This window comes from Lithobates pipiens, unplaced genomic scaffold (genome assembly GCF_037356315.1).
Source record: "Lithobates pipiens isolate NorthernLeopardFrog02 unplaced genomic scaffold, aLitPip1_a1.2 Scaffold_23, whole genome shotgun sequence".
NCBI classification, from domain to species: Eukaryota; Metazoa; Chordata; class Amphibia; order Anura; family Ranidae; genus Lithobates; species Lithobates pipiens.
The window spans coordinates 98,089,079-98,110,478 of NW_027507785.1; the positions used below are offsets into that span (position 1 = coordinate 98,089,079).

Consider the following 21,400-nt stretch of genomic DNA (forward strand, 5'->3'; position numbering starts at 1 on the left):
CCTTTTGTTCTTCTTGTGGTAATGAAGTTCCCCTTTTAGTTTATGTTGCTGGCCTTTTATTTAGAAAAGTTAGGTAGCCATTCCTACCTCTTCCTCTCTACATCAATTTCTATGAGAGACGCATTGTCTAAAGCCAGTCATACATGGATTGAATTTAAATTCATTTATGGGCATCCTGGTTGCACACAAAGTCGATCCATCTATTGGCTTGTGTACAACCAACCTATCGGATTTTTTCCCGAGCAATTAGACATCGCTAATCATTGTGTTGTGATCTTGTCTGTCTCCCCCCCCCCCCCCCCCCGCCCCCTTTGTCAGAACACAATAGCACAGCAGGAAGGCTTCCCCCATTTAAACTGTGTTGATGGAAATCAAGCAATTTAGCACTGTAGTATCACAAATGCTTTTAGATCAAACTATTGTCGACTTTTATTGATGTAGTGGGTGCATTGTTTGACCAGGACCCCTCTAAAACAATGGGAGCAGCTAAAAATGTATATATGGACAATGAATTGTTTACATTTGCCCAATATACAACAATATGTATTTTCACATTGTATTAGAGGACAGTATGTGCAAACATTGTTCCAGTGGCGTTAGTTTGTGAAATGTTCACACAAGAAGAATGGCTGTTTACGCTAAAAGCATCAGATTTTTATTTGTCAAGGTGATCAGTAGATCTACAGATCTGCAGCTAAAGTTATGAGCAAAGCTTGATCTTTTCTGTTGGTAATTAATGCATTCGATAATTAACTTATGCTTTTTATTCATTGTGTGCTCCATTTGAATTGCCAAGGTTTGTGCAAGTCAGTTGCTTTAATAACCTATCACTTTATATTTTTTACATATAAAAGGCAAAAGAATGTCAGACTGGTCATATCTGATGCCCTATAAATTATAAGCAGTTTATCCGTTTCATTATTTGTTTATTTTTTAACCACTTGCCGACAGGCTCACGTCTATATATGTCGACAAAGTGGCACGGGTGCGCAAAATGACGTACCCGTACGTCACTTCGTCATCGGCGGCTATCGGGCGCGTGCACCCCTGCCATGGGAACGTGCCCACGGCTCCAGCGGACTCTGGCGATCATGGCAAGGAGAGGAAAAATGGAGAGATGCCTGTGTAAACAAGGCATTTCTCTGTTCTGCCTAGCAACATGACAGGGATCTACTGCTCCCAGTGATCAGAAGCAGTGATCTGTCATGCTCTAGTGAGCCCACCCCCTCCTACAGTTAGAACACACAGCGGGAACAAGCTTAACCCTTTGAATGCCCCCTAGTTTTTAACCCCTTCCCTGCCAGTGACATTTACACAGTAATCCGTGCATTTTTATAGCACCGATCGCTGTATAAATGCCGATGGCCCCAAAATGGTGCCAAAAGTGTCCAATCTGTCTGCCGCATTGTCGCAGTCACGATAAAAATCACAGATCACCTCCATTACTAAATGTATTTATTATATATGTATACCCACACAGCAAGAGACAGCCCACGTGTATACCCACACAGCAAGAGACAGCCCACGTGTATACCCACACAGCAAGAGACAGCCCACGTGTATACCCACACAGCAAGAGACAGCCCACGTGTATACCCACACAGCAAGAGACAGCCCACGTGTATACCCACACAGCAAGAGACAGCCCACGTGTATACCCACACAGCAAGAGACAGCCCACGTGTATACCCACACAGCAAGAGACAGCCCACGTGTATACCCACACAGCAAGAGACAGCCCACGTGTATACCCACACAGCAAGAGACAGCCCACGTGTATACCCACACAGCAAGAGACAGCCCACGTGTATACCCACACAGCAAGAGACAGCCCACGTGTATACCCACACAGCAAGAGACAGCCCACGTGTATACCCACACAGCAAGAGACAGCCCACGTGTATACCCACACAGCAAGCGACTGCCCACGTGTATACCCACACAGCAAGCGACAGCCCACATCCTGGCGGCAGCATTAATAGACACATCTAAAAAGCAAGACAACAATGACAGTTAAACAATTACCGAAAGTCTTGGTCTGGCAGAGAGGAGTCTCAGGACAGGACACCACACCACACGGCAACTCTTCCTCACAAAAGGAACATCCGCTCTGCTACAGGGAGAGGGGGAGTGCACCGGATATATCTCTGCCCTCCCCTCTCTTAGGCTGCTTTCACACTGGCGGTGTTTTTAGCGGCGCTTTACCGTCGTTTTAGCGGCGGTGTGCGGGCGCTAGCGGGGTGGTTTTAACCCCCGCTAGCGGCCGAAAAGGGGTTAAACCCGCCCGCAAAGCGCCGCTGCAGCGGCGCTTTGCCGGCGGTATTGCCGCAGTGTCCCATTGATTTCAATGGGTAGGAGCGGTATAGGAGCGGTGAATACACCGCTCCTTCCCCGCTGCAAAGATGCGGCTAGCAGGACTTTTTTCACCGTCCTGCCAGCGCATCGCTCCAGTGTGAAAGCCCTCCGGCTTTCACACTGGAGTTAAAGGGGCCGGTTTTTTCAGGCGTTACACAGGCGCTATTTTTAGCGCTGTAACGCCTGAATACCGCCCCAGTGTGAAAGCAGCCTTAAGGCTGCAGCCGGAACTATAGGAGCTGTGTTGGCTCACTCCGCTGGCTGGCAGCAGCATAAACAAACTGTGTCAAAAAAAAAAAAAAAGTCATGCTCCCCGGCAGAGGTGCCGGCAACGTAGTTCCACCAAGTTCTGGCAGAAAAAAAAGCCTAGCCCTTAGCTATTTCAAAGGTATCTGTAACAGTATTATTAACCCTCAATCGTGCCAGAGGCTTAGCATATATTTCACCCAAGCTATAAATTTGGAACCAAAGCCCAGTCCATTTTAACATTTAAATGATGGGAAAGATGTAAGCAATGAACATTTATGCCACTGACCAAAAAGTAAGACCTTCTCAAAGTCTTTTTATACTAATAATTTTATAATTGCTAGGAAAGTTCTTGCCATCAAAAATTGTGTTGTCCATCATTACAGAGATGCCAGCTTGCATCCTTTGTACAAGCTCCCCTGAGCTGTCTTAGCACAGTGGTAGTAAATCATTGCGCTATGGGATGTTTTCTTCATTTCAAGAAAATAGAGCACATAATGAAATAGATATGTTCTGTGGGTACAAAAGGATTCATCTTGGATATTAAACTTCAGTAAACTGTAAAGATACTGAGCTTTAACTGGGATACTGAAGGTGCAGCATAAATTACCGCATACCAACATCTAATATTTTGGATTAGTTCAGAAAATCTAATCATGGAAGGATTCAATCCAACTACTGGCAAATCTGCCTAGTGATCTACGTTCAAAGTTTTTTGTTAGAGGTGAATGTTTTTGTTTAATAATTTGGAACCTGCAATATCTAATTTTTGAACCTCGTTCTAGCAAACATATATTCTATTTAAAAATGATCAATATCCTTTTTGTTCCGTTCCCGTTTTAGTACTTTGTCCCATGTTGCCAAGTTCTTTCTAAGCATAGTTATATGGTGCAAACTGCCCCCCCTCCCTTCTGCTGTGGCCAAACTGACAACAGCTTTGAAGGTGACTGCAGATTCATATATGCAGCTTATAAGCGCACTCCACAAGCCAGCAGTGACAAGAAGAATTCAGAGGGAATGGGAACATGCCAGGCTCTGCATTCCTCTTGCTGTTACTTGTCTGTGGAAAGTGTTCACTGCTGCGACAAGCTGTATATGAGTCAGCTGTCTCCTACAAAGCTGTTGTCGGATTGGTCGAGGCAAGATAGTGTAGTGTTAGAAAGCACTTGGCAACATGAGAAAAAGTTCTAGATGTGCTTTGTCCCAAAGGGGACAGAACTGTTAACAAAAGTTATGATAGAGCTTTATTTGTTTGCACCAATAAGGCATTTAATTGTTTCAAATTATGTTTAGCTTTGTACAGTGTTGAAATGAAATGTACTACTACTTTAATATTTTGTAATTCCTAATTACAAGGCGCATGTCAAAGCATTTTCAGTTTTTATTTAAAAAAAAAAAGATGACTATGCTTTGATTCTGAGAGCATGCAATCTTTTTTTTCCTACCCTACTCTTTATTTCCATTTTTACATCAACATTTGGTATTTTACGTATTTTAATCTGTTTAATAATGTGCTCTGAGATATGATTATAATATAATTTTTTTTTTTTTTTTACCTGGGATATGATAAAAGCTCCTTTCTGTAGTTTGTATAATCTGCTAATAAGGGGCACACACAGTCAAATATTACTTCATCTGTCTGGTTGACAGAATTTAACAAAACTGTGTAGCATGAGAATCTACAAATTGGCCCTTACTCTACAGAGTTGTTTGGTAGATAGTTTTGGTTGAACAAGATGTAAAGACAAAAGTTTGTGTGGATGATGGTGGAACAATGCAGGCTTGTCCTGACTGCCCTCTGGTGCTCAAGATTGCCAGTGGACCCATGTCACAAGTCTTGCTTGAATGTTGTTTATTTTTTATAGTGTGGGCACAGGAGAGGAATAAAGAGATAGTTAATGCAAATAAACTCTGCCAGAGAAGCTTTTTACCCAAGAATATGGTAGCTTTCTGGATGGGTTATTTAACCTGTACAATTGGTTGTGTTTCAGCTGCTTGTTCTTAGAAACCATGCAAATAAGAATGTCACCATGGGTAGGTCAAATGTTGTTCCACGGCAACAGAAATAAACAGCCCTGCTTGAATATAGGGGTTGATTTACCAGAACTGGAGAGTGCAGAATAGGGTGCAGCCCTGCATACAATCTGCTTCCATTTTTTTTTTTGTCAAAGCAAAATTGAACAAGCTGAAGTGAGAAGCTGGCTACCATGCACAGCTGCACCAGGTTTTGCACTCTCCAGTTTTAGTAACTTAACCCCATAAAATTTTAAATTCAAGAACACAGATGTTGGGTACAAAGAGGTTTTGAGGGGACACAAAACACATGATTGAAGGAACTTGTGGGTGAATGCTTTTTCTAACTCTTCCTTGTCGGCTGGTCTTCCTTTTGAGAATATTTTTAATGTGAATCCATTTTAGTATACACTTTATAGTCAAAAGTATGCAGACCCCTTTCCAAATTGAGTTCAACATACAAAGACATTGTAGACCATTGTGCTTTTCTAACTCTGAGCCAAAAGTTTGAGGAAGGCCCATTTTCTGTTCTATCCTAACTGTGCCCCTGTGCACAAAACAGTCCCAAAAAGATATAAGATACGTTTTTGTGTAGAGGCACTTGATTGGCTTGTGCTCTGACCCTTTTTTTTTTTTTTTTTTTTAATCAACTGGAACAACTCATCCAACATCAGAAACAGATTTTACAAATGCTTTATTGGTTGCATGGGAGAAAATTTGCCCCAACACTCCAATGTTGTGGAAAGCCTTTTCAAAAGAGTGGAGGCTGTTAAATTTGCAAGAGAGGGGGAAGGAAATCTCAAATAATTCCCATTGTTGTAGAATGGGATGCCCAACAAGTTCCAGTTGTGAAGATGGGGTGTTCACAAACAGTTGGCTATGTGTATTTTTCTCATATATATTTATGGGATTGAACTGGATTGTTGAAATAACCACTTTTCATCAATCATGTTGTACAGGTCATGGGCCTTTCCCAGTATAAAGTGGACTTAACTACCCCCGTAGGAGTGTTGCCAGTTGCAATGATGATGTCACCACCAGTGCACTTTCCCTCAGAAATTTCCCAACCATTGCAAGGACAAGATTACCTTGCCCAACCTTCTCTACCACTTGCCATGCCACATACTGAGGCTGTCTTGGCTGAGAATCAGAATATGTCCTATCCAAGTACTGGCATTTCCCAGCTTCTTGAGTCGCATAACGTCACTCAGTGCCAAGCGACACAGTCATTTGCAGAATCTGCTCATGAGGTAGATTTTTACATTACTTTTACTTAGGCTGGCCTCAAAGTTTAAATATTTGTAATGTCTCTGCTGATGTAAGAAGTATTTTTTTAATACTAATTTTTTATCATTTCATGTTTTAGGAACAGCACAATCAAGAAAATCTGCCAAGCTCAAATCAAAGCTTTGATAAGTGAGTTATTTCTGTCCATCAGCAATGTTATTGTAGGCACTAGCTGCATTGTTTATCAGTGAGATTAAAGTAGAAATTTCTAGAAGTATGACGTCTTACATGAACATTTTGTTTTATAACTGCAGTACTACTAATTCTGAATTCTCAACTTTCTGGCTTTTTGTTTTGTTGGGTGAGCAGTGTAATGATTTTTAGTGGCCTTAGACTAATGGCACGTACACACGATCCGAAAATCGGACGAAAAATACCGCTTTCGACACGATCGTATGATAGTCGGACCGTTGGTACACAGAGCTTCCTCGTACGATACCAGATTGTACGATTTTCATTTAGTCAGTACAGTTGTCATCCGAAAATACAGTACAAATACTACAACACATGACATTACTTCTGATTTTTTTTTTTTTCTGTTGTACGAGAATTTTCATGACTTCATAACCTATTAAATTTCTACTTGCAACTAGTAAGCGAAAAAAGTCAGATGATCTGTCATTCAATTTTTGGATCGTGTGTACAGGGCATAATAGATGGCTCCCTGCCCCTTGTTCTTAGGGAGATATCTTCATGCGCTTGAGTAAGTCATCTGATTGCCATTACCCACTGTAAATTTTAACTGACACTGCAGCGATATATTTGGGATACTGTACATTTCCCCCTGCTTTATAATCGTATAGGAGAAGATCACGTCTGCTCGCAAGGAGGATTAACCAAACTGTTGTACAATGGGTACATCCACCTGCAGAATTATGAGCAATGATAAAAGTTCAATGTCACTTGTATTTTCAAGGAATCTACAGCTACCTTGTGTGAAAAATAATTTTTTTTTTTTTAAAGGTAACTCCATTTTCGTGGGGGGAAAAAAAGCAAATAAAGAAAAAATAGTGTATACATTCGAGACACAAGTCATATTGTAATTATGAAAAAAAAGTCGACTTTAGTAACAATTTTAAATCTGAACAGCAAGTAGCTAAATGCACACGAGAGCTTTTTTTAGTTGTCAAAGGGTTTGTATTTTTTCCATCCATTTCTGTGATTTAAGGCAATCTGTCCCACAGCATGGTCCTATCTTGAAAGGTAGGGGACGATCTTTCTATGCTGCACATTTACTTACAGGTCTCCACCCTATCCCTGTGACTGGACAGTAAAATGAGAAGCAATACGCTGATGATCTCGTCTGTTACTCTGTTTTTTGTCGACCTGTTCTTGCAATGGATCACAAGTGATTGGCTCCATGTGCTGCTTCTCCTTCCTCCCAGAACTCTGTTGTAGAGTGGACTGCAAGATGCTGAAACAAAGTCAAATACATACAATGCCTGCATTTAAATATTATGCTGCCCCTCTTCTACTATTGGTAACCTTGCATGCATCTAAAAATGCCTCGCTTAATCCATACCTTGGCTCTCATATCCCTTGAGACCCCCCCCCCCCCCCCCCAAAAAAAACTTGAACCCTCTTATTGTACATAGTATTTCAAATATGGGAGTCTGTTAAAATATCCAGACATTGTCAATGCACCTTTCTCCTATTGCCTTCCAGGATGGCACATCTGAGAGATGAGGGCTCCTCCTTACAGGAAATTCAATCGACAGCTTGTTATAAGTCCCCACCCTTCCCCTTGATCCCCAGTATTGATTGTTTCTCCCAAACACAGCATCATGTTTGCTTTGTTTAAAGTCCAAATGATTGGATGGTCCCCTGTTGAGACAGGTTCTAGGGAGGCCGAGAAGGGCTGAACTAACCTAAAGGCTTGTTCTTCTCTAAGGTCACCCTCAAGGCTGCACCAGTGCTCTGGCTGCAGGGAGTATGCGCCATCGCTGAATGTGCATGAAATGCCGCTCTCCATTTCTGGGAATCATCTTGCAGGAAGTGCTGCGCTCCAAGCCTCACTCTGGTACATGGCCGTATCACAGGAATTGGGCGGCGTTGGAGGAACAACTCGACCCTGAAGTGCTAAAAAATGGCAGAAGAACAGCGCGGAGAGCAGCGTGGTGAGACAGAGCAAGGTGGCGGACATCGGTCGGCTCACTGTACTAGCCCCACAAGCCATACCAGCAGCCCAGGACCCAGCCAACTTCCTCATGGAACAGGAGGGAAAGGGAAGGCGACTACAACTGCAGGCAGATCCAGGTCGGGGCCCGGTGAGTAGAAACCCCCCTTGGAAGGGGGTGAGAGGTCCTGGCTTCTAGGGGTTTGAGAATTCCTGGGCCAGCCAGAACAGGCTGGGCTTCACCAATCGCCTTACCCTTTCCCCCTCCCCAGTAAAATTACATGTATGCTCCATCTCCTTTTTTTCAAAATCCCCCAGCAGAACCCAGGGTGCCCCAGATAAACAGCCTCCTGCCGCAACAGGGCATAGCTCCTCAAAAAAATGTGGGTACTGTATCTGATTCCGTACCTGGACGACCTACTGGTCTCCGGACCATCAGTCACCCAGGTTAGATCAGATACCAACAAGGTAATTTCGGTTCTGGAAAACCTGGGTTGAATAATCAGCATGGAAAAATCCTCCCTGGAACCAGAACAGGTCAAGACCTTCCTAGGCTACATAGTGGACACCAGACTACAGAAGCTGCTCTTGCCAAAGGACAGTGGCAAAACTAGCTTAATCAGTGGGGGACTTGATAAAAACCCTGTCATGCTCCAAAAGGGAGGTGGTAAGAACCCTAGGTCTGATGTCGGCAAGTATATTGGCCATAGTCTGGGCGTAACTTCACTCAAGAGTCCTTCACGTCTTCTTTCTGTCGTCCTGGGACAAAAAAGAGGGAGTCACTGGATCAGGAGCTATTACTCACCCCTCAGGTGCTGTCCACCCTAGGGTGGTAGACAGTACCCAAAAACCTAAGGTGAGGCAGACCATGGGTTACTACCGATGCCAGTTCCTGGGGGTGGGGGGGGCCGCCTAGGAAAGGGGAAAGCCCAAGGTCAATGGAACAACTCGCTAGGTTAGATGTCATCCAACTACAGGGAGCTCAAAACAGTGGGGAAGCCCCTGAAAGCCTTTCAAGAAAGCATTATGTGCAAGGAGGTTCATGTAAGCTCCGGCACTGCCACTGTCTTAGCCTACTTGAGTCACCAGTAAGGCACCAGGTCCAGACCTTCTAGAATTATCCGAGGAGATCCTGGACTGTGCCGAGGGATGTTCTCTCCATATCAGCTGTCCACATAAAGGAGACGCGCAACACTGCGGTGGACTTCCTTAGCCGTCAGCCGTTAAGGCAGGGGGGAATGGGAACTGAACCCCAAGGTATTTCAAACCCTGGTGCAGCGCTTCGGAAATCCGGAAATAGATCTTTTCTCAAACCGACAAAACAGGAAGGTAAAGAGATATTTCTCGGTTTCCCAAGAGAGGGAGTCAGAAGGCTTAGATGCCCTAACTCAGACCTGGCAGTGCAGGTTGGCATATTATTATTATTATTATTATTATTATCATTATTATACAGGTTTTATATAGCGCCAACAGTTTACGCAGCTCTTTACAACATGAGGGCAGACATTACAGTTACATTACAATTTGGTACAAGAGAAATCAGAGGGCCCTGCTCTTTAGAGCTTACAATCTAAAAATGTCTTTCCACCTCTAACACTGATTCCGCGAGTCCTTCAGAAGCTCAGCAAGTCCCCAGGCCAGCTCCTAATGGCACCCTGGTGGCCAAGGAGAGCTTGGTTCACAAGCTTAAGATCCATGGAAGCTCCCGAAGAGGCCGGATCTTCTCAGGCAAGGGCCAGTACTACACCCAATGCCAGAATTTTTCCAGCTGACGTCCTGGTGATCACCATATCCTAAAACGTAAAGGCTGCTCAGAAAGAGTGATAAGTGCCCTCCTGAGCAGAAAAAACTGTGACTAAAAAGATTTGCTCAAAAATTTGGAAGACTTTCTGTTCCTGGAGAAAAGAAAAACAGATGACCTCCACCACTGTTTCGGTTATCCTGGAGTTTCTCCAGGACAAAGACAAGGGCCTAGCGGTCAGCACCCTTCAGGTTCAGATAGTGGCCCTCTCGGTCTATCTTGATACAAGACTGGCAAAGGAAGACCTCATTAACTGTTTTTTTGGTGGCAAGGGAAAGAATTTCCTGCTCTCGAGGCTGTTTCCCACCATGAGACTTGACAAGGGTGGCATTATCTAAACACCAATTTGAACCTATAGAGGAGGTCCCCTTTAAGTTTCTAACCTTAAAAATATAATTTCTGTTAGCAATTACCATGGCCAGGAGGGTTGGGGACCTGCAAGGGCTGTCCATGAAAGAACCCTTCTTATTGATACAGCCAGATATTCACCCCATTGTCATCTGGATGTAAAGAAGGCGTCTCCTTGCCTATTTACAGAGAACAAAAGAGTTTAGGAGATCCAATCGCCTACTAGTTTTGTACGCTGGGTCAAGGAAGGGACTTCAGGCTTCTAAAGCTCCGTTGACCCACCGGGAGACTGAGGCTATCTCCCTGGCTTATGAGAGTTCTAGAGTTCCAGCACCAGCAAAGGTTAAGGTCCATTTAACCAGGTCACTAGTAACTTCCTGGGCTGAAAAAGCAGGGACCTTCTGGGAACAAATACTGCAGCTCGGCCACTGGATTCAGTCAGGATACGTTCCTGAACCACTACCGTGTGGAAGTATTGTCGCAGCAAGACTTGGCCTTCGGCTGGAAGATCCTACAAGCTGTGGTCCCACCCTGAAGGTAGGCCCGTGTTTACTTGATTATCCTCTCAGGTATGCCATCCTGGAAGGTGATAGGAGAAAACCTACGTTAGACTTGCCAGTAACGGTATTTCTATGAACCTTCCAGGACGGCAGACATGCTTCCCACACTATGTGTAGGGACAAATGAGCTGAACACTAGGTACCTATGTTGAGTAATTCTCCTTGTGAAGCGGTTCAGGATTACTTCATTAAAAATTGGGTATCAAGGGGAAGGGTGGGGACTTATAACAAGCTGTCAATTGATTGTGTTTCCTGTAGGGAGGAGCCCTCATCTCTCAGGTGTGCCGTCCTGGAAGGTTTGTACAAATACAGTTACGGGTAAGTCCAACGTAGGTTTTCATTACTACTAAACTTTCATATCCCCTGTCCCTCCCAGGTTTAAACACCCCAGAATTTTTTTTGAATATTATAAATACTGAGGACATCTTACATGGTCTCTGCCAGGCTTTCCTATAGAAGTCTCGATCACCTAAACAAGCGGTTCAGAGGTTGCACAACAGTAGATGTCCTGCAGATATAGTGGACATGGCTGCGACCTTCTGAACAAAAAATTTTGCGCTCATGAAATCCCGGTTTACCATTCATTTATTAAGACTCTTGGGTAGCTTTGTTACATAGTGGGGTTCATTTACTAAAAGTGGAGCGTGCAAAATCTGGTGCGGCTCTGCACAGAAACCAATCAGTTTCCAGGTTTTTGTCAAAGCTTATTTGAATAAAATGAAGTTAGAAGCTGATTGGCTACCATTCATAGCAGCATCAGATTTTGCACTCTCCAGTTTTAGTAAATCAACCTCAGTGACTTTATGCCGCTATCAAAGCCTCAAATACTGCTTGCGACCCAAAATAAATATTGAGAAACGAACAAGCATACTTCTTGATCTTTAGGCTGGGTTTGCATAACATATGATTGTGAAATTGTGCTTCCCAGATTTACAGGAATCGTAAGGTTGGGTTCACACATGTCCGGTGTGGTTTTGAAAAGGGTCCTGTGCGTTTTTAGAGTCTGAGTTTAGGTGCAAATTCATGCAAAGATTTGCACCTGAACTGGTGAACAGAAACACTCCGGATTCTAAACCGCAGCTGGACATGTGTGAACCCAGCCTTATGATTCCTGTAAATCTGGGAAGCACAACTTCACACTTTTCACCCATTGCTAGATAATGAACCCAACAATAAGCTGTGCTGGTTGTTGCCACAGAAGGGAGGTGGCGCAACCTTTATTTGTGAGTAGGACCTTTAATACTTGGCTGGATAAACTAGGCTAGCCCAATGGGTCATGGACCATCTCTCTGCTTCCCCTTCCCTTTTTCTTTCAGTTTTTTCTCTTTGAAGCACAATTACACCCTAGGATTCATGAGCACAGTAGCTGTTGTCACCTTCATTCACCACCATAAATCAATTAATAATCAGTCTTTCCATTTCTGAGAGAGTATTTTCACAACACATACCCTGGGATGTTCACATTTTCAAAGTATCTGTACTCTGTGTAAGTTGTGGAAAAAGACACGGAGCCTGTATCAATAAACTTAATGACTTTATTTGTAAAATCTATTTATATAAAACCTTATTCTTGTGTTAAAGCATTCTGAATTGTGCCTATATTGTTCACTCTTATTTGTACTGTTACTTAGTTACATAGGTTCTGATGCTGCCTCTGGTAGAGAAATGAGTGATGGATACGAGGGTATACCTGGCGGTAAACCTGATGGTAAACCAACCAAGAAACATCATAGGAGGTCATCGCGGACTCGCTCCCGCCAAGAAAAGACCAATAAGCCTAAACTAACAATTCTTAACGTAAGCCCAAGCCCATTTTTGGGGATTAACACGTGTATACAAATGGCATTACATTGTTATGTAACATGACCATTTCCTGCAGGTGTGCAACACTGGGGACAAGATGGTAGAATGCCAGCTGGAAACACACAACCACAAAATGGTCACTTTCAAATTTGACTTGGATGGCGATGCACCCGAGGAGATTGCTACATATATGGTAAGGCAAGTGAGATGGGGGGTTGTCAAGTTAATATTCATGTAGTGCTTTGCATTATTTGTGAAATTTTAATTTAGTTGCTTCCGGAGGATATGGAAGACTGTGGAAGGTTAGGAACAATTGGGGCCTTTACGTGATATGTGCTTTGCAACCCATTAGCAAATTTAGTTAAAAATGAAGGAAAGAAGATCATCTGTGCTCCTCCCAGCAGTTCTCAGATCCCAGCTGTTATACACAGCACAGGATATAAGCAAAAAGCTGTTTCATATACAGAAATGTATTATTTTAAAACTGTAAACAATTTTTGTCAGGCATATAGCACATTGTAGTCACCTCTAGAATAGAGTGCCAAGATTGACAAGACCCACCGCCTGGCAATGTAGAAAGAGAGACGTATAGATGGTTTGGATGGTGTGGAAGCATTGGTGCAAAGCTTTCAGCACACATAATTTTAGCGTCAAGGAAATCAATTATTTTCCCCATATGTACTTTGCGAAGATTTGGAGCACATGTAGCTAGTTATGCTCAAATAGCAGGCTGTATTTACTATAAGACTGTCATATGACTCTGTCCATGGTAGTAGAGTATGCAGAGCCAGCATTAAATAACTTACAATTTTGCTCATGCCTTTTTTGCATGCACATCCTATGGCCGTTTTGGTAAATTAATAGTAGAACCATGCTACATAGAGTAACAGGACTATACAACAATTTTCATATAACCATTCTTTCATTGAGAGCTTTGTATGTAACGTGCTCTACTGTAGATATGCCACTCTTGGTTTTAAAGCTGAACTTTAGGTAGGTATAAATACATTCAATGATGAATTATTGAGAAACATTCATTTCTAAGCCCAAGTCTAGTGTAAGTCCCTGTACAGCAGAGCTCAGAGTGAGAGAGGAAGAAGCAGCACAAAGAGTCAGTCAGTTGGGCTCCAGTGCTCATCTGCTACTAAAGAACTTGTTGATGGGAGGAAAGAATGACTAGCTCATCAGTCTGCAGCTTCTCCTTATACAATCCATTCACTGGCTGAAAATGTAACCTAACTGCAGCAAGAAAATTAAAAAAAATCGGGTATCTTGCTCTGCCAGACAGGGCTGTGCAATGTCACAAAACTATGTAAATCTCAAAACAGGATGGACAAAAATACAAATCTTTTGACAGGTAAAACTGTTCCCATATATGTATTTCACCTGTTTAGTGGTTCAGCTTTAGGTTTCACATTTTTAAATCTATAACATGGTGAGGAATAGGGCAAATATAAAAGGGTGCATCATTTAAATGTGCATAAGGCAGCATGATTTCTAAATACAGTGCCGTCTGGTTACATCCCTAGCTAAAACCTGGGCTCTGTATAACCATCCATACATAACCTTAAAGCCATCTATTATATTCTCTCTTTACATTGGCTTTTTCTGATGGCCTTTGAAGTGTCTTACAATAGGCTAATGTGGTTATTTGAAGAAATCACGATATGAACGAGTGCAATTAAAAATTCTTTAGCAGAATCTGTCTTCCCTTTGGGAGAACAGTTCCCCCAGCTGTAATAGGATGATGGGTTCCAAGTTTTCAGTTTTAATAAGCCGAAGGTAGGGGATGCAACGGTATATTATTTGAGAGCGCTTAGCATTGCCATTTCTGATATTATGCTTTGTGGATGCGGCAAGACTGTGCTGTGAATTAACATATCTGTATGCTTCCAGGTGGAAAATGAATTCATACTGCAGATGGAGAAAGAGATTTTCATTGAGCAGATGAAGGATGTCATCGACAAGGCAGAGGACATGCTGAGCGAAGACACTGAAGGAGAGAGAAGCTCCGATCAAGGGGCAAGTCCTCAACAGGCTGACTCCTTCAAGGCAGAAATGAGGGAGGTACAGTACACACATCCTATTTGGGATGCTCAATGCCTTTTCTTCTGGATTACCCAGAACACCCTGTGAAACAAGATCTGTTGCTCTAAGCAAATTGCAAATTGACTGCTGTCCACCCCCGGCTGTCAGCACCTGCTTCTTAGCTGCATAAATTACTTTTATTGCAGGGTTATTTATTCAAAGTTGGACTGCAAAGGCAGGGATATGTAATGAATAACAGTGATGGTCATCTTAAATGCACACTACAAAATCTTTTATAAGACATTTACTGCCGTAGGTAAAAAAGTAAGACACGTATTTTTTGACTGCCTAGAATATGGCTGCTCGACCCATCTCTCTGATGCATTGCAAAATATACCAGCCACGGTATAATTATAACTTTAATAAAACGATCTGTGAGCAAGTAGAAATGATCGCTTGTTTATTGTATGACAAGACTGTTCATGTAATAATATCCCCTAGTATCCAGTACAAGCTGTCATATATGTGAACCAGTGAAGATCCACATTGCTGGCAGGTTGTATTTTTTTTTTTATCTATTACTATGTATCCTTAGTGATAGGGCAGAGGTGATTAGAGAAAAATATTGATGCTTCCAATTACTTCCTAATGGGTAAATGTACTATATAGCGGATGTACACATCAAGTAAAACTTGACCAGTGCAAGGCTTCATGTGTCATTATTGCATCTTCTGCTATTGCCTCCTTTCACGTGCCCATAAATACTTTTATGGGCATGTGAAAGGAGGCAATAGCAGAAGAAAATCTATATATAATATATATGAATAATTTAATATTTTTTTATGAATGTTCATATTCTCCACACATAGAGGATAAGGCATTATCGTGTAATTAGAAAATTAAACAATATTCTATTTAATTTAAAATTAAATATGTATTATATGTTTAAATATCCACATATTGCATAGCTTACTTTTGATTTCACGTTGCCCTCACCCTGCCTGTGGAAAGACGTGATTAATATGCTAAGAACTGCCAGCACTAGGTAGTCTTGTCAGTTCGTTTTTTACAGTGCCAAAGAAACAGAGTGGGCAGGATGGGTTTTTACAACATATAACAAGGGTAATGTCCTTACACATTTCTTGCTTCACAAAGCTGAATGGGTGTTTTGCTATTGTCTTTTAAAGGTTCTTGCAGTAAAACCCAAGAAAGCTTAGACCTCTGTAGTGTATTAATGCTTTTCTAAAAAGAAAAGCTGCACATACAACTGCATAAAACACAATTCATAACATGCAAAGTATAACAAAATATGCCTATAACATGCACAAGCTGACTATCTTCCTAGCAAATAAGCATGTACAATATGTATGCAATAAGTATACTAAACAGCTACTCAACTTGGGCTTTCCATTGATGGAGTCCAATGGCTCTCTCCAAAGCCCTCAAATCAGCTCTTGCCTCTGTCTTCAAGAACAACTCTGTCCTTTGCCCACATGCTTGTTCAAAAGTCCTAATCCCCTCGCCCATACTTCCTGTACATCATATCCTTTAACCTGACTTAAACTAGTCCGACTGGTTCATTTGCATATTAGTGGCAGAGGCTTAGATTCTAAAACAGTACATGGTCTTAAAATCTAACAATTAACACACATCTTTGCTATACAATCGCCCAAAAATATCCATAACACAATGGGTCATGTAGATTAAGTTAATACATTTTAGAAGTCCTGTGTTAAATAACCAAAGATAACCAATCCAATTTCTCTCTGCATAGCTTGTATGCAATTGTCTGTACAAATTGTCTATTTTGGCAACTGTTGACCATTGTGATAGTCATACATTTCTCTAAACGTGGTGCATTTATCACAGTGTTTGAAAAAGTTAGCGGAAAAGTATATTATAAAGTGATAATCTATATATCAGACATGAAAAGACAATTTTATCTTTGGTACATGTCCTTTAAGGCATGCCCCTACTCCCCTGAGTGAAGCCCACCTATAGAAAGAATTTCCTTCATCCTCGATCCAGCAAAGCTACACAGCCTTGCTTCAGATAGTAATAAAGGAATATATAGAAGAGCGCCAAATCAGTAAAAAGTGCATTTATTTTATACAATTAATAAAAGTCTCACTTACATCCATAATTATTATTGTCCTCCGTTTGATAGTCAAATCACTGTTCCCTTTCGCTGGTGCTGTTACTGGATGAATCCTCCTCCACAGCGCACTAGGGGAAGCTCTGCTGTGTTCTGTGGTGCACAGAGAATCAGACTGGCTTGCGGACAGCGTGTGACATCAGCTGGGGGGGTATACCTGCACTTGAGAAAGGAGCGCGCATGCCCGAACGAGGCTTGCGCAAGCTCAGAAACGCGTTGTGCTTTTGGGTACCCCCCCAGCTGATGTCACACGCTGTCCGCAAGCCAGTCTGATTCTCTGTGCACCACAGAACACAGCAGAGCTTCCCCTAGTGCGCTGTGGAGGAGGATTCATCCAGTAACAGCACCAGCGAAAGGGAACAGTGATTTGACTATCAAACGGAGGACAATAATAATTATGGATGTAAGTGAGACTTTTATTAATTGTATAAAATAAATGCACTTTTTACTGATTTGGCGCTCTTCTATATATTCCTTTATTGGTATCCTATTCATGAGATGACTTCACTTTAAAGAAGCAGCTGCCGCAGGTGATTGTGCACATACATCCCTTATCCTCTAAGGACAGCAAGCAACCTTTCTGGATCTTCAGCAAATTCCAAGTACTGTTTTCTCAGATAACTTTTTTAAAAACATCTTGCTTTTATAAAAACTGTTTTGAATCTATTTTAATGAACAATACAGACTGAACTGAAAAGGACACACCAGTATCTTTTAAAGCGCTAGTATTTTGTGTTGTTTTTTTTCATCAATTGCTTCAGATAGTGACCACTCCAGGTCTCTATTCCGTGCAAGTGCACCGAAGCCCAGTTCATTCCAATCTCCAGCAATCCTGCAGCATATGGGGCCACAGCTGCCGCACACATGTATAAGTGGACCTGGAGGGGTCTCTTTCTGAAGCAAGGCTGTGCGGCTCAAAGTATCGCCACACAGTAAAGATCAAGGAAGGAGGTTAACTATTTATCTAAGTTAAATCGGTACACTGAGAACTTACCTGCTAGTAGAATAATAGTGAACATTTTCTCTGCACTTGTTTCTGGGTGAACTGGCACAAAGTGGGCAAGCTGTGTTTCTGCTTTTAGCATTGGCACGCCTTGTGTTGCTATGACATTTGATCCCACTATTGCGTTTAAAAGGCTAGCTAGACAATGGCGATTTGGGGTATTATAGGGCTGGAAGTACAGATCCATCACTAACAAAAAGTACAGATCCATCACAACAAATGCATGAGGTGTCCCAACTATATGACTATGTAGTGCAATTAGTACCAAAGAATTACTGCTTTTAGTCATGCATACTCAGAACTGGCTAGACATACCTCCTTCCCTTGTCTGCAATAAAAAGTGTTGAGGTTGCAAATGATGGGAGTGTGACTGTCTCATGTGTACTAGCATAGTGCACTTTAGTGTGGTGGAAAGTATGGGATTTTAGAAAAAAACATGAGACATTGACTGGGCTTAAATTCTGACCTCCCATTTGTTTTGTTTTTTTTGTTTTTTTATTCTGTAGCTCAACATTTCAAAATGTATTAAACAAAAATCAGCGTTGCTACAAAATCCCCGTTCTCTGACAGTCTCCTGCAGACCATGGCTATGGCTAGAGTCCACTTTTTGGGGGCCCAGGCTGTTGGTGGGCTGAACTGGCTGGGTCATGCTCACTATAGTTACACTTGCAGCCATTATGTGGCCATATACTTGCGTCTATGGATTCTTTTTTTTTTTTTACATATACATTGCTGAAAATGCAGCAATAGTAAAGGCATCTCCTTGCTTGTTTTCGCAATGGTGGTCGGCATTGAGCTCAGAACAGACACTGACTGATTTTCCCTGTTTCAGCCCTTGCAAAATGAGAATCATTTTAGTGATTGTTAGTTTTTGACACTAATTAAATTGTTTTATGAGATCTTTGTTCCCACATTGAGTGAGACAACTTAACACTTTGTTTTTACATTTTTAAAAGGAAAATCAACATACCCCAATAAGGACACCAGTTTACCAGCAAAACGGTATGAGAGCAACATCCCATTCCTCACAGCTAGCTTTTAATTCACATTGATGTAGATAACTAAGCATCTCTACGTTTGTATTTTCTAGTCTTGCATACTGGGAAGCGTTGGTTTATCATCTGCCCAGTGATGGAGAGTCCAAGCTCTACAGATGTCTCTTCAGTAGCAACAAAGACAGAACATCAGAGTGACAGCACAGGTGGTAATGCCAAAGGTACGTCTTTTTCAACCTGAAACATTTAGCATGGAAACGCCTAGGGATACAGTCTAGCTGCCCCTGAGTTTTGTTTCTTTTACAATATATTTTGTGTATAAAATTAAAACCTCTATGTGAAGTCCTGCAATTGTTAGGAATATGGTTACTTAGCCTGCTATTGTGCAGGTAAGGTTTCCAAAATCTACCTGTCGGTCTCTTTACGGTGTTATTTGGTCCCCTTGTTGTTCAGAAAGAAAGACATTAATTTGATCTACAGTAAGGATTATTAGCAGGCATCTTAATCATGTAATATATACTATATAGATAGAGTAAAACCTATAGTATCAAGCTGTACATTTATTTAACCACTTGTCGACCAGCGCACGCCGATGTATGTCGACAGAATGGCACGGGCAGGCAAATAAACGTACATGTACGTCCCTTTAAATTTGCCGCCCTGCCATCGGGAGCGCGCCGCCGGCGGCACGCTCCCACGCTGGTTGGGACCCCCGTGAGTCCGGTCGCGGGACCCGCGGACTCGATCGCCGTGGGCATACCCGCGATCGTCTCACGGAGCGGCCAAATGAAGAAATGCCGCTGTAAACAGCATTTCTCCATTCTGCCTAGTAACTAGTGACGCTGATCTCTGCTCCATGTGATTGGAGCAGAGATCAGTGTTCACTAAATGAAAGCCCAACCCCCCCACAGTTAGTAACACACCCCTAGGAACACTTAACCCCTACACTGCCACCCACTGGTTAACCCCTTCACTGCCAGTGTCATTTACATAGGAATTACTGCATTTATATAGCCGTGATTACTGTATAAATGACAATGGTCCCAAAAATGTGTCAAAAATGTCCGATGGGTCCCCCACAATGTCGCAGTCACAATAAAAATTACTAGTAAAAAAAATAATAAAAAATTATTAATAAAAATGCCATAAAACTATCCCCTATTTTGTAAACGCTATAACTTTTGCGCAAACCAATCAATCGCTTATTGCGTATTTTTTTACCAAAAATATGTAGAAGAATACGTATCGGCCTAAACTGAGGGAAAAAAAATGTTTTTTTATATATTTTTGGGGGATATTTATTATAACAAAAAGTTAAAAATAATGCGTTTTTTTCAAAATTGTCGCTCTATTTTTGTTTATAGCGCAAAAAATAAAAACCGCAGGGGTGATCAAATACCACCAAAAGAAAGCTCTATTTGTGGGAAAAAAAGGACGTCAATTTTGTTTGGGAGCCACGTCGCACGACCGCGCAATTGTCAGTTAAAGCGACGCAGTGCCGAATCGCAAAAAGTGGTCTGGTCTTTGACCAGCAAATTGGTCCGGTCTGAAAGTGATTAAATTAGATATATTGAAAAAGAATGAAAGGATTTGACTTAGCTGTGTTTGAGATTGTCCAAAATGCTAATGAGCCCTAGTCGCTTATTTCAACAGTTGGTGCCTATGACCTCTGACAGATACTGAAGTCTTCAGTTGTTCTGGTGTAAGATTACTGGATATTTGGCACTGTCTAATTATGTACAGTGCCTTGAAAATGTATTCATACCCCTTGAAAAGTTCCACATTTTGTCATGTTACAGCCAAAATCGTAAATGTCTTTTATTAGAATTTTATGTGATAGACCAACACAAAGTGGAAGGAAAATGATAAATGGTTTTCAAAATATTTTACAAATATCTGAAAAGTGCGGCGTTTGTATTCAGCCCCATTTACTCTGATACTCGTAACCAAAGTCTAGCAAAACCAATTGCCTTCAGAAGTCACCTAATTAGTAAATAGAGTCCACCTGTATGTAATTTACTAGTATAAATACAGCTGTTCTGTGACGCCCTTAGCCCTTGTACACACAGTCGGACATTCTGACAACCAAATCCGTTGGATTTTGTCCTAAACTGTTGCATACACACGGTCGGACAAAGTTGTCGGAAAATCCGATTTTACATAACGTGATGACGTTATTTCGTTACGACGGGACTACATTCAGGCTAGTAGCCAATAGCTTTGGTCTAGGAATTTGATCTGAGCATGCGTGGCACTTTGTCCATCGGTGTTGGCTACACATGATCGGAGTATGTCCGATCGGAGCATTTTGACGGAAAATTTTCCAGACAAGTTGGAAAACTTGGTCCATCGGATACTCCGACAGAAACAGTCCAATGGAGACCACACACAGTCGGATTATCGGACAAAACGGTCCTATAGGACACATTCCGTCGGAATCTCCGACCGTGTGTACAAGGGCTTAGAGGTGTGTTAGACAAACCTTAGTGAGCAAACAGCATCATGAAGGCCAAGGAACACACCAGACAGGTCAGGGATAAAGTTGTGGAGAAATTTATAGCAGGGTTAAGTTATAAAAAAAAATCCCAAGCTTTTAACAGCTCACGGAGCACTGTTCAACCCATCATTCCAAAATGAAGAGTATGGCACAACTGCAAACCTACCAAGACATGAGCATTAATGGGAGCCAA

The 21,400-nt window shown here is 41.9% G+C and overlaps 1 protein-coding gene across 1 annotated transcript in view; it reads left to right on the forward strand.

The window, feature by feature from the left end:
• Positions 1-21,400, forward strand: part of WNK2 (WNK lysine deficient protein kinase 2) — a 312,190-nt gene that overhangs the window by 226,855 nt on the left and 63,935 nt on the right. The window contains exons 13-18 of the mRNA XM_077452096.1: positions 5,981-6,030; positions 12,358-12,523; positions 12,606-12,722; positions 14,426-14,596; positions 18,672-18,717; positions 18,806-18,931. Coding sequence (XP_077308222.1) covers positions 5,981-6,030; positions 12,358-12,523; positions 12,606-12,722; positions 14,426-14,596; positions 18,672-18,717; positions 18,806-18,931 — 676 coding nt within the window. The remainder of the gene's footprint in view (positions 1-5,980; positions 6,031-12,357; positions 12,524-12,605; positions 12,723-14,425; positions 14,597-18,671; positions 18,718-18,805; positions 18,932-21,400) is intronic.